This window comes from Dunckerocampus dactyliophorus, chromosome 5 (assembly GCF_027744805.1).
Source record: "Dunckerocampus dactyliophorus isolate RoL2022-P2 chromosome 5, RoL_Ddac_1.1, whole genome shotgun sequence".
NCBI classification, from domain to species: domain Eukaryota; kingdom Metazoa; phylum Chordata; class Actinopteri; order Syngnathiformes; family Syngnathidae; genus Dunckerocampus; species Dunckerocampus dactyliophorus.
Genome location: NC_072823.1, coordinates 13,131,011 through 13,144,673, shown reverse-complemented (window position 1 = coordinate 13,144,673; position 13,663 = coordinate 13,131,011). Strand labels below are relative to the sequence as shown.

The window sequence follows — 13,663 nt, the reverse complement described above, 5'->3', positions numbered from 1 at the left end:
AATTGAATAGTGGCATTCATGTGAGCATTTATGATATATTATCTTTGTGTTATTTTTGCAGGTGACCCTAAAAGCTGGCAGAACAAGTCTCTCCCAGGAGACCCCAACTACCTGGTGGGTGCAAACTGCGTGTCTGTGCTCATCGACCACTTCTAAAGAGGGCGACAGCTGGTCTGTTTGTGAATGTGAAAGAACGGGGAGGGGGTCGTCCCCTCTCTGCACTGAGGTGGGGTACACAACAGTCACCTCAAGGCGGTGAATCCAACACTCTCACGTTGTTTACCGGACCCTCAAAAAACAAGAAAAAGAAACCCCACACTCATGAGGAGAGTCGGCCCCATGGCTCTTCTTTTTTGTCCTTTTTGTTGGTGCTTTTGAGGCTTGCAAAAAAACAAAATATATGAAAGAGAGCAAGTTATTGGAACAATGGGACTGAAATGAGAGTGCATGACGGTGCCACAGACTGAATAATCTCATCTTGATATTTTGAGTTACTTTTTTTGGAAAAAGGTCAGTGAAGTAAAAGGAAAAAGTTGAATTTGGGGAATAATATTGCTATAAAAAAAAAAGAAAAGTTGGCATATGCAAGCATTTTTGTTGTGCAGCCATGAAGATTCTCTTGAGGACTTGATGTAGCTCTATGTCACAAAAGAAGAAATGAAGGTTCATTATTCTAATAGTAGTAGTATCAAAGAGGCCTGTTTGTTCTGACCGGGCGCTCTGGTTCATTAAAAGTGTTTATGTAGCAAATGTTTTACCATAGACAATTAATACTGACTTGATTTGACAAACTCCTGCTGTCTAGAGATCTATGCATGTGCTATGACTCAGGTCCAGATGCCTGCTACCACTTCAACACATGAGAATCCCATCCAACACTGCGAGCAGTGATGCCTTATCTGCATATAAAGAGAGAACTTTACAGTCCAAATTGAAGCCACCCCGACCCTCCTGTCACAGCCAACACAAAATTGTCTCTGCTTTTTGTTTCTCCTAAACCTGAACTTGTATTCTAGCACACGCGTGAAAGCAGAATGGATGCTGATGAAAAGATGATCCTTTCTTTTCCTGCTATGCATATATGAAGCGTGAGGAGATGCAGAAAGGCTCCAGGATGTTGTGTCTGTACATATTGCTAGCATATGGCCTTGGTTCTCTGTAAATGAAATTTTCTACATCTTTATTATTTTGTATAAAAGACAAAATGTTTCTTTAAAAAAAAAAAAAAAAAAGAAAGCAGTTACATTGGTTATGTTTGTATTCTGGTTAAAACCCTGAGCCTTGGAACTGACATAAGCAGTAATAAATCCAACTTTTGTACCAACATACACACACACACACACTCACTACTTTAGGCATTTTTAACCGTCTGAAACTTTTTATTCCTATTTACAAAAAAAAAAATAAAGAAGTGCTTGGTTTAAATCATTTTAAAAGATATGCCCAAAGGGGTTGAGGGTGGGGGGTCTGTTACAAGGACTGGTCCCTTTCTTTATTTGTGATACTGGATGCTTTATTGTGTGCCCTGAAATGTATTTTTGTACTAATAGACAATTTATGATGGCACATCAGTACTATTTTCTTTTGATATGGTAACACTTCAGTGCTTCAATACAACACTAGTTTATTTCCCTGTTTGTCCAGCATTTTTTTTTTATTTATTTAGACTTCTTTTTTTTTTCATACCTTGTTTTCCCGTCTGCAACACATTTTTTAAATGTATACCACTGTATTAATAAATAAATTTCATTTTGAAATTAGACTAGACTCCACAAATTAATGACAGTTTGCAAAGTGTGCTTGCAATTTCTGTACAATGGATACTGGCCAATGTAGCACGAAAGCACGTTTCCATGTTATGTTGAAAGGATGCAAACCTGTGTGGGGCTGTGTTAGTGGGAAGAAAAAAACTACAAGAGTGAAGTAGAAATGTTCCAATAACTAGAGGGACTGTACGCAGCTGGCACAAGATTATGTTTGTTTTTCACCCAAGAAGACCACCACCGCCTAGCATAGTGTATGTTACCAACAGTGGGTTAAAAGAACAAGCTTGTACAAAAACATTTATTTCACAATTGCAAATTAAACCAAAAAAATTGCCGTAAATTGTGTTCGGCCCAAACAAGATGTTTGGCCACGTGCCGCTATCTGGTATTCACACAGGTTTCTATGGTGCGTCCACACACACAAAAGTAATCTCAAAGAGGCGATTAACAATTTACATTCATGCGATACTTTCAACAATAGTTAAACTTTGTCAAATCGCTATCATTAGCTGACAACAAACATTGTGAGCGCGCACATGTCACGTCAGGCGTGGCTTGCGTACTCAAATCAGGAAGAGGGCTTGATATAATGCTGGCAGTACGTTGAAACGCTAGCGCCCTCTAGGCAGCTGGGGAACTCAAGGCTGCATACACTCCCTTTAAGTTCATTACGAAAAAGAAAAAGGCAAAATGTTATACGTGTAAAGTTGTCAATTTACGATGAGGGAGTAATGTTGGAACATTACGTGGAAAAAAAAAACTGGCTTACTACCCGTAGACGTAGTACTATTCATATTTTAGGCCTTTTTTTTTCTTCTAAAATGAATTTTACTCCCAGGAGACAGAAATGTCCACCAATATTGTAGACTTGAAAAGTAAATGATGTGATAAAAGTGTCTTGCCATGACTTGGCGGTCCATCACCGTGGCACAAAGGTTCAATGATAAAATCACAACAGATGCTAAGTTTAATATCCTAACTTGTGATGATATTAACAGCAAATTCATTTCATTGGATAAAAGACTTCAGTGTAGTATTTTGAAATGCTATAGTTGATTTGGCCCATCCTAGCTGATGAAATATTAGCTGTACTGCACAGTAGTTTACTTCCTACAGTTGTCAGGGCTGCAAATACATAACAGGAGAAATAGTCTTATGGTGTCCATCCCTCCCTGAGATTAGTTGTTTGAAGGCAGATAAGGTGAACATATCTGGAAACACTCTGTGTTAGAGTTTGATCGTGCCGCTGGTTATGCCGCTGTATATCTCCTCCGTCATGGGAACAAAGGTCTGTTTCGATGCATCGAGGTAGTATAAAGGGTTGCTGATGAGTGCTGGGTTGAATCCTTCTCTCACCAACGTGGTTTTCTTCATCTTGAACGTGCCCGTCATCTCCAAGCAGGGCTGAAAGACGCATTAGGAGTTATGGGCAGTTTGTGGACAGTCTTATTCATATGACTGTGAGGTAACGACTCCTTTGGGTTACGGTCCGAATGCGTTGCAAGACATGGTAGCATATACAATATGTGCTACAGATATCGTCAAAGTTTTATGAATTGTGCACAGTTAGATGCTAAGATCCTCCCTTTCCCCTGCAAAGACATTTATTTTACTTGACGGCGGCCATGTTTTTCAATCAATCTCGCTGGTATTTTTCAGATATGTGCTTGTCTGTCCCCTGCAGGTGTCCTAAATTCCATGGTGATTTGCATAAACAAGTCAAATGAGTGTGTAGCAGAGCTGTGTGAGAAATTTCATGTCAATCCAATTTATGGGGTCAAACTTTGGGGTTTAATAACAGCGCCACCATGTGGTGTATTTGTCAGAAGAAGAATAGCAGAGGCAACACAGTTGGAGTGCATGGTTTGACCCATTTATGTGCAGTGGTTCAGGAGTTTACACCAGTGGTTCTTGTTTTTTTTTGTGTCATCTTTCAAACTGAAAGCAGGAAAATCCACCAAAATGGAGAGCTGTGAAGCATACCAGCATATTCAAGAGTCCAACTGCATGTTGAGTACAATAAATGTGTACATGTTGACAGGTATGCACCTAACATTGAAAGTACTTCCTATCTCTCACCGCTGACAGTTTACTGCACCCCCTGAGGGGGCCCGCCCCGCTATTTGAGAAGCACAAACAGTCACGTGACAGGTGTGTGTATTGTAACGTTTTCTTCTGTGAATGGTCATGTTACCTGTATCCTGATGAATCGGGGGCGTGCGTAGGTGGGTAGATAGGTGACCAGCAGCGTGTAGGCTTCGTCACAGTCAAAGTCTTGGCCTTCTTTCAAAGTGACTGCCGCCATGCCCACCCGTCCTTCGTTCCCTAGCGGAGCATTCCAGGCAGGAACTTTTTCAACTCTGCTACGTGTTTATCGGTTCTACTACGCTGTCAGCGATGGTAATACCTTCCACTTTAACGCCGTACACGTTTGCCTCTAAAATGCAATGAGCCATTGTGAGGATGTCTGCTACCTCCGATGTGGCCACGTTTTCTCCTTTCCACCTGTTGAGAGAAAGAGCAAGAGGTGGGGTACACCCTGAACTGGTCAACAGCCAATGATCACATCATCGACGGGCGTCGTAACGTAGCTTACTTAGCTTACTTAGTTTCCGGTTGCCATTTTGCTTAGCTAGCTAATAGGATGCTAACAAGAAAGAACGTTTTGTGATAAAAAAAAACAAAACATTAAAAACACGTTTAGACTCTCAAAGTGTATTAACAACATGATAAGACGTGCGCCATATTGTACACTAACCGGAGAATGGATGCAAATGGGGCAAAATTGTGACATCAATTTTCGACGTTAACTAAAAAACACGCTAACCGAGGCTCCACTGTACAGTGTGTACTGTACAGTGTGTACAGTGGAACCTCCGTCGAACGTCCCAAAAGAGGTGCAAGTTGAGAGTACAAAAGTGTACAAGAGTAGCTCCACAAGTGTGTGTTGGCCTGTTTTGTGAAGGGTATCAGTGATGGCAAGAGATGTGTGATGATAACCATAGAACCAGTAATTGAAAACACTCAAAAAACACAAAAATGACCAATACAATCATTCAATGTCAATTACCTACAAAGACTAAACAAATGCTAACATAAACATACACTTATTGTACACTGCACAACACATGTCAATTCAAGCTACATCTACAGTATAACAGTCTCACCCTGCAAACGTCTTCCCGTTCCCTCTGCATTATGTGTCTGTCTTCAGAGGGTGAGTAGTTTCACTTTATTTTCGTTTTATTGTACAGTGGTTAACTCCTCTTTATGCATACATGATATTTAGGAATGTTAAAATGTTACTTAGCAACATTGTCTGTACAGTTAATAAAGGTGTTATGATGGCAACAGATGAATTCAACACAGTATACAATATTTCCAATGGCAACATTGCATTGAAAACAAAACAAAATGGGCAGATTGTGTCCAATTTTGGAGGTTCCACTGTATTTTCTATTTATTTTCACATATGCATTGTAGAGTTGCAACAATTAATCACTGATTAATCGATTATCCAATTAATCAACAGCTATTTTAGTATTCCATGAATCATTTTCATATAAAAATGTAAATGCCGATTTCTGATTTCAACCATTCAACCACCCGAGTCACCCATGAAAGCAGATTGATTATCTTTGTGTTTTAGGCCAGACAAGATATTCACACACATCGGCTTTGACTTTGGAAGACAGCGATGGACATTTTTTTCTCTTTTCTGATATGTTGCAGACGGTTTGTGATTGGTGCATACTGATTTGTTCCATCTACGGGGCCTAACCGATTACTCGATTAATCGAAACAACACGCTTCAGACTAGTCGAGGAAGAAAATAATTGTTAGTTGCAGCCCTCATGCTTCGCATGGTCAATATGAGAAATGGTTGTGTACAAAGCTCATGATGCTGACATTCTAACAATGCTAAAGTCAAGTTATCCATTAGCTTACCTGAATGTGTCGCCGACTCTGTCTTGAAAATAAACAAAGTTGTCTTCGTCAAAGCGAAGCAAATCTCCCGTGTTGAAGTACAAGTCGCCCTTCTTCATCACGTCGCGGAGCTTCTTCTTCTCCGTCTGCTGCTCGTTGCCTGCGTAGCCCACAAAGGGTGACCTCTGGGTGACCTTTCCCACCAGGAGACCCGTCTCACCTGACACAGAGATGCATAACTGGTCAGTGTAAAGTGTATTTATTTAGGAGTGTACTTACTTATTGTTATGATATGAAACCCTATCATACGAACTATGCATGCATTTTGATCGACTTACAGAAGAGAAGATTCTGACCCCTGTGTTACGTGTTGTGTCACCTTTGGCCGCCTTGATGCAAAGACCCTGGGAGTTTCTGACAGGCTCCTCCTTCTCGATGTCGAACTTGATCAGCGTGTATGGGAAGATGAACTGGAAAGAGAGCGTCATGGCGGTGAGAATCATTAATTGTATCCGTGTTATTTCAAGGTGCAGTGAGACTAATAAACAACTAAGTTGGGACCAGGCGTCCTAATATTTTTGTCCATATAGTGTACCACAGGTATTTAAATAACAGATGTTTCTTTGACCTACACTGTGGAAGAAATTGATCCGCCCCACAGCGCCGACCTTGGAGGTGTAATTCATGAACCCGATGTTTCCCTCGGTGGCCGCATACAGCTCCTTCACTTTAATGTCGCCGAAGCGCCGCAGAAACTCGGACCATACATCTGTGCGGACGCCATTGCCGATGGCCATCCTCACTTTGTGGTCCCTCTCATTGTCTTTCTGCAGGAGATGAACAATCAGAACCATGGAAGGGTGAGGTCTTCCGTAGGAGGAGGACAGACGCTGACCTCGGGCATGTTGCAGAGGTACCGCATGGTTTCGCCAATATACTGCATCACTGTCACATTATACTTCCTGCAGTCGTCCCAGAACTGAGTGGCAGAGAACTTTCTCTTCAAAACGATCGTTGTACCTGCAGCCAACATCACACGTTTTAAAAGCCCCAAGCAGGATGAGGCTTGGGGGTTATTTAAAAAGGTCGCTACCTCTCTGGATGGCACCCGCTAGCCCGATGAGGAAGCCTGAGCTGTGGTAGAGAGGTAGATTGATGTAGATGACGTCATCGGCTGTGACGCCACACGCTCCTTGGATGAAGGACGCAGCCCACATGCGCTCTTGGGTGACCACCGCCGCTTTGGGCAAACCTGTTAAGGACAGAAAAAGAAAGTTTTTACACAGCAGCTAATGGTGCTTTTCCACCGCACAGTACCGGCTCTACTCGGTTTGGTCACACTATCCTGTGTCGTGGGATTAACACCGCCGCCACGAGTTTGTTTATTCACGCACATTTTTACGTGCCGTGAAAGAACGTCAAGACCTTCAGGGTAGTGCAGTCTATTTGTGCTTCACTTTATGGTTAACAGCTAGCGGCCCGGATGCTAATGTGAAGCTAACAGACTTCAGGGCAGTCAAAGCAGACAAAAGGCGCAAAGGAGGTGGGCTTGCACTGTCTGAGCACTGTATGTATGTGAACAAACTATGGTGTCATCCTGGCCATGTGAACATTCCAATATCCACCTATACAGCATTTTTTTTTTTAAACGCTTTTCATTATCGCGGAAAAAAACCGATATCTACCGATGTCACATTTTTATGCCAATATGTGGCCGATAATATTGTGAGCCGATACTATCGAACATCCCTACTAATTATAGATTAAAAACGTCTTTCTATCTGCAATTGATTGCGATCATGAGTTAACTATGGATACAAATGAGATTAATTACAATTAAATATTTCATGGATTGACAGGCCTAATTAAAATGCATTTCAAATTGCATGTAAAACTATAATTGTCAAACTATAAAAACGTTTACATTTTTGGCTTTCTTATTTCCATGATTTCTTTTGGGAAAAATGTATTCGGTTAGAGTACGTTAATCACGTCCTTCTGAAACAGATTACCGGTAATGACGATGACTGACTTTTCACTGTAATAATAACTAATAACACAAAGCTTTGTCTTTAAATATATGTAACTTTTTTTTTTTTATCCTTTTTACAACACCAAAAAGTATATATAAAAATATCACAGTGGTCTCCTGTATCTATGATTTTTCAGTATGCAGCCCACTTTCTGGCCTGGCATGCTTGCAGGCTCAAGTGCCTGAACAGGGATTATTAGCACCTGAAACGTTTGACTATGTCCTGCAAATGTAACGTTGATTTCAAGATCAAAGGTTGACGTTGTCTTGCACCAGGCACCTCATCTCAACTGAACTTCATCTTCAGGAATGTGTTATGGGCTTGATTTTGTATATTCAAGCTAGAAATGGAGTGACTTGTTTCTAAGCTGTCATTTCCAAATGAAACCAGTTTGAAGCATGTTTTGATTGCAATCCATCTGTTCAAACTGTCTTCTTACCACAGAAAAGCTCGTCATTTGTAACTTATGAACCATTCATGAGAACATCAGGGTTGCCAGGTTGAGAGAAATCCTCCTTCTAGCATGAAAAAGGCTTTGTTTCTGTCACTAGAAAAGAGCTCTTTGTCATTCATGCCGAACAGCGGGACAGGCATATCACTACTGTAGTAACACCATGATATCATTTTAGTGCAAGCACTACACTTATCTCATGAGATTAGAGGAAGTGGTCTTTGTCCTTTACCTGTGGTTCCTGACGTGTAGATGTAGAGAGCAGTGCTCCTGATCTTGACATTGGCTCTGAGGTCCCGAGACACTGGCTGGTCTGAGGCCTTGGAGATCTCATCAGCCAAAACGCTGACTCCCTGGACGTGACATGTCCCTGACAGGAGGTACACCCTGACCCCCTGCGCTCTGAGTGCAGGTAGCACTTCCTCCACAGCGCCCTGCAGCTCTGCAAACACATTCACGGCATGAAGTTCTCACGTTGCAGCACATTTGGATGACCTGTGTCAAGTTGCCTCGAATCCCACTGGGACACGAGCAAATGGGGCGCCCCCTCAAGCCAGTCGGGAGTAGCGATACCATCACTGGAGCACTGAATGTGGTTTTACCGCACATGAACTTTCCAGGAAGGAACAGTTCCTTCCTGGAAACACAAGTCCTGTCCAACAGACTTGTTGGTTTGTTTAGATTTTTTGGCCAGAAAACTGCTCATTTCACGACATCAGTTCATTTTTAATATGTAAAACAGGAAATAAATAAGCAAAATATAGTCAACTGTCTAAAAAAGAGATTACAAAAGAATCAAAATTAGATCTAATTAATAAGAACAAATTGGTGTCAGACAAATTTAATTCGTTCTTTAGAAATGAATAGTAGTCAACTACTTACAATAATTAGTCCTATTTATATCGCGTTATAATTTTACCATTTTTATTACCATTTTTATTACAAAAATGTATTACAACAGGTTTTTCTATTACAAAAGTATCATCATAACAAGAATTATACTTGGGCAATACATTTTGCCTTTGAAACCTTTCTAATATACATTCACCTCATATTTACATGTTTATCATGCAGTAAAGCCACAAATATATTATTAGTAATTTTGCCTTTTAGTCTGCAGGTGTAGTGTAGTATAAGTATTTAGAGCAAGTACAACAATAATAATAACTGACATACGCCATATTTAACAGCTTAGCATATGACCTACCCTTGGAGGGGTTTTAGCGTCATTCCTAAAATAATGAAAGTGCATAATAAGTGACCCCCGTGTTCTTTAATTTTTCTGCATGTGTTTGGACATCCCCGACTTAAACAAAATCTCCCATCCTGGCCCCCCCCGGAGGCTATCCCTGTGTGATCTTACCTGCAGAGGTCACCAGCACTTTGGCCCCACAGCAGGAGAAACAGTGCAGCAGAGATTTGGACCTGATGTTAAAGTTGAGCAGAGCAACCGGACAGCCCAGTTTGGCGAGTCCCAGCCAGGTCCACACAAAGTCCGGCTCGTTGGCCAAAAAGAGGGCTACCGGTTCTCCCTCCTTGAGCCTGGCCTCCTCCTGGAAGACCCGGGCCACCTTGTTGCTCTGCTTGTCCACCTCTCCATAGGAGAACTGTTGTCCCTCAAAGTGCAAGAAGGTCTTAGAGGGATGTCTCCTGGCCGCGTCCAAGAAGCCGTCCACGATGCTGTGGAAAGGTTTTCTCGTCTTGTACTTGTGAAGTGTAATGGCGAAGCGGACACTCCTGAGGATGTACACGCTGTCGTCCACCAAGTACGGGAAGAGTGACCTGAGGATGGGGGCGCACAGGAGCAGCAGTCCGCCTAAAGCTGTCAGCCACATGTACATTGTCAAGCACCTCCAATGGAGACAACCACGACTAAAGTGTGGAGGAGCTAAGGATATGTGACAAGGTTCACATAGGCTCAACCCCTCCCACATTCCCTGTGTTTTCAAGTTGCCAGATTGCTTTCCACTCCCACTCGGGACTCACTTTTAGGCGTTATGTTGCATTCTCCATCCTCATCTCACGCTTGCAGTATGCTTACGATTTTCCTACCAACTAGATACATAGTTGTGGAAAATATGAATTATTTTCTGACATAACCCGAAACAATATTGACAAAGAATCTGAATTACTTTTGAGTGCTTATTAATAATCAGTTTAAATTACATTGTTTATCACATTTGGTGAGATAAACACGGCATTCCCCTCTCATGTATTCATATATTGCATTACATGTTGTAGTGTCATAAATACACAACATTCATGTGGTATAAGTGTGCAGAAATCAGAGCAGCAAGAGGAGGAGCATCAGGTTGAAACTGAGCCTTGTTTGTCTGGTGATTTTTGGAGGGAGGGTGGAAACACACACACACACACACACACACACGCACACACACACATTGGCTGACCAGTTGCACAATGTATCCATTAGAAGAGCTGTTGGCTTCCATTTTTAACATACATATAAAAAAGAAGTGCAATAAAACAAAAGAAATACATTAGAGCTGTCAATTGATTAAAATATTTAATCGGGATTAACTGCATTTTGTCCATAGTTAACTCATAATTATGGCAATTAAGCGCAGTTAGAAAGAGGTTTTTATCAATAATAAGTTGGGATGTAAATCTCATTGTGGTAGATGCTTTGATATGATAGGATTAAGATAGGATTCCAAAACGATATATTTAAAAAAAGAAACGATTCGATACAGTGTACAAACAATACGATTCAATTCGATACAATTCTATGGTTACATTCGTTGATGTAAACATTAAATTTACATTATAAAATAAAGAAGTCAATTCTATAAATGTGGCATTCTTACATCCATCCATCCATTTTCCTCCGCTTATCCCTGTCCGGGTCGCGGGGGCAGCAGTCTCAGTAGGGAAGCCCAGACGTCCCGGTCCCCGGCCACCTCCTCCAGCTCCACCGGGAGGACACCAAGGCGTTCCCAGGCCAGCTGTGAGACATAATCCCTTCCAGCGTGTCCCAGGTCTGCCTCAGGGTCTTCTCCCGGCTGGGCATGCCCGGAACACCTCACCAGGGATGCATCCGGGAGGCATCCCGACTAGATGCCCGGGCCACCTCAACTGGCTCCTCTCGATGTGAAGGAGTAGTGGCTCTACTCTGAGCCCCTCCCTGATGACCAAGCTCCTCACCCTATCTCTTAGGGTGAGTACAGCTACCCTACGGAGGAAACTCATTTCAGCTTGTATCCGCAATCTCGTTCTTTCAGTCACAACCCAGAGCTCATGACCATAGGTGAGGGTGGGAACATACTGTAGATCGACTGGTAAATTCAGAGTTTTGCCTTCCAGCTCAGCTCTCTCTTCACCACGACGGTCCGGTACAGTGACCGCATTACAGCAGACGCTGCGCCAATCCGCTTATCGACCTCGTGCTCCAACCTTCCCTCACTCGTGAACAAGACCTCGAGATACTTGAACTCCTCCACCTGGGGCAGGACCTCACTCCCAACCCGGTCCAATCCACCCTTTTCCGACTGAGAACCGTGGCCTCAGATTTGGAGATGCTGAGTCTCATCCCAGAAGCTTCACACTCAGATGCAAACTGCCCCAATAAACGCTGAAGGTCACAGCCCAATGTGTCGGTCGCCCGAAGTCAGCTGGGATAGGCTCCAGCATGCCCCCGCGACCCTAATGAGGAGAAGCGGCATAGAAAATGAATGGATGGAAGTTATAAGTGAAAATGGTCTAGCTCTTTCTAAGAAACATATAACATATATATAAAATCTAACCGGTACACGTTGAAATGCTATTTTAAATATTAATGATTCACATTTTTGTCCTGTGTTATCATCACACTCTTCCTCCTCTGTGGAAAAGACATAGAAAAAGCAAAACGCACAGTCAGTCTTTTGGATGCTCACAAGATTTGCTGGCAGCACGCATGATGATGTTTGAAGTCACATGTTTTGTTTGACTTTTGAGCCATATTTTTCCACACTATTTTTTGCTTGACCCAAATTGTACCATTCTTAGGGGGTTATGGGAGGATCCACTATATTTTACTCGTTGACCAGTATAACATCATCATTAATTACACGCAAAGCATGTGTACTTTCTGACTTTCATTCAATAGTCACACTTGTGCCACTTTGTCAAGGTTTTCCAGTCAGTTTAGTAAAAAAAAAAAAAAAGGCTCCTATTATGCAAAATGGACAGTTGTAACGTAATATGCGTCTGTAGAGCCTCTTTATGGGCAGCAAACAAGAGAAAAATCTCCCTCGTTTCTGAGAAAAGAGGCACTCAAAAGGTTACTTTAGAAGTTTGGTATTTGAAAGAAAAACCTTTCTTACGGACGTGATACCACCTCTGAACAACCTGTATATCCGCCTGTCCACCATTTCACTGAAGAAAGTTCTGTAAAACAAGCAAGCTTCACTACACATCTTAAAAAAGTGCCAACCAAAGACCTTTAACTGTCTTCTGGATGACACTGATTCTAAAAAAAAGTCATTACATCATCAAACTTGAAAAAAAGATACATTTACAGATAAAAGGGCTAAAATAGGAATTTATTTAGACGTACTTTAGTTACTTTTATGGTTAATTAATTATTTTTAGACAGTTTGAGTCCCTGTGGCATCAGAAGAACCAGGAAGTAGCCTGACTCACAAACACAATAACACCGTCACCATCACGCGGCCTCATTCACAAGCTATTTTAGGCAAACAGGAAGGGTCTACTGTATTTGAAAGTGAGTGGTGCCGAAGATTCCACAAAGTGCAGGAGATTGCGTGAAGTGGGAGACATCTTATTGAAATAATACATTCTCATTAGTAGGGATTATTGTTTCATTTTTCAGCCTATAGTAATATCCCAAGAACACACTCACAACCACATAGACACTTTGAAGCACAATATTCGTCACCTTGGTGTTAGCGGACTCTTTCGGTCACAGTGACTTGCCACAAACACAACGCGTGAGTATGTGGGGAATCACAACACAACACTGGAAGCTAGAAAATATTTCGGTCAAGGTGGCAACATTTGCGTCATAAGCATGGGTCGCAATTTGATGGCGGTGACGGAAGCTTTCAAGGTGCTTGAAAATGCAGACACAAACCAACATTTGCAGTATTTTTAGAGCAACTGCTGCTGTTCTTACTCTCCGTTTGCTGCCTACGGATGGTCAAAAATGTAATTTTTGTACACATCAAACACACACAGACACACACATTTTCAATGTATTGTTTTTTATGTGTTTTGGGCATTTGTAGGTTTTTGGCCTTAAAAATGGAGCTTCATCTTCCACCCCGACAGGCAAATAATCTTTTTTTTGTTTGTTTAATTAACATAAAATCAGTGCATTATTTAGCACTTGTAGACATTAATTCTGCATTACACATTTACTTATTGTTCCTTTCTTGCATTAATAGTAGAAATTTTGGCAAAAAAATGGGTGCAACTTTTCACCGAGCACTAATGTCAGGTCTCATTTTGCTTTTATTTACTGTGAT

At 41.7% G+C, this 13,663-nt stretch overlaps 2 protein-coding genes and 1 long non-coding RNA gene across 16 annotated transcripts in view; 2 read left to right on the top strand and 1 right to left on the bottom strand.

Moving 5' to 3' along the window:
- Positions 1–1,760, top strand: part of tjp1b (tight junction protein 1b) — an 87,990-nt gene extending 86,230 nt beyond the window's left edge. For all 14 annotated transcript variants that reach the window (XM_054776810.1, XM_054776818.1, XM_054776806.1 and 11 more), the window contains one exon: positions 62–1,760. In XM_054776810.1, the coding sequence (XP_054632785.1) occupies positions 62–156 (95 nt within the window). In that variant the 3' untranslated portion in view covers positions 157–1,760. The remainder of the gene's footprint in view (positions 1–61) is intronic.
- Positions 1,438–10,071, bottom strand: zgc:101540 (hsFATP2a_ACSVL_like domain-containing protein). The gene is made up of 10 exons (XM_054776830.1): positions 9,541–10,071; positions 8,410–8,619; positions 6,787–6,945; positions 6,589–6,713; positions 6,326–6,520; positions 6,073–6,163; positions 5,715–5,913; positions 4,174–4,271; positions 3,961–4,091; positions 1,438–3,170 (listed from the first exon to the last, which is right to left on the bottom strand). The coding sequence occupies exons 1-10, from the start codon at positions 10,016–10,018 to the stop codon at positions 2,994–2,996; spliced, it is 1,863 nt and encodes a 620-aa protein (XP_054632805.1). The 5' UTR covers positions 10,019–10,071; the 3' UTR covers positions 1,438–2,993.
- On the top strand, positions 3,677–13,447 carry LOC129181522 (uncharacterized). The gene is made up of 3 exons (XR_008570448.1): positions 3,677–5,935; positions 6,034–6,185; positions 6,527–13,447. It is a non-coding gene; the product is annotated as an uncharacterized LOC129181522 (long non-coding RNA).
- Positions 13,448–13,663: the final 216 nt, after the last annotated feature.

Coding starts and splice junctions, on each gene's coding strand:
- zgc:101540 (XM_054776830.1), bottom strand. CDS start 10,018: ATGTACATGTGGCTGACAGCTTTAGGCGGACTGCTGCTCCTGTGCGCC. Junction 6,521..6,588: donor ACCTCTGCAACATGCCCGAG/GTCAGCGTCTGT, acceptor CATCTCCTGCAG/AAAGACAATGAGAGGGACCA. Junction 3,171..3,960: donor CCCGATTCATCAGGATACAG/GTAACATGACCA, acceptor TGCGTCTTTCAG/CCCTGCTTGGAGATGACGGG.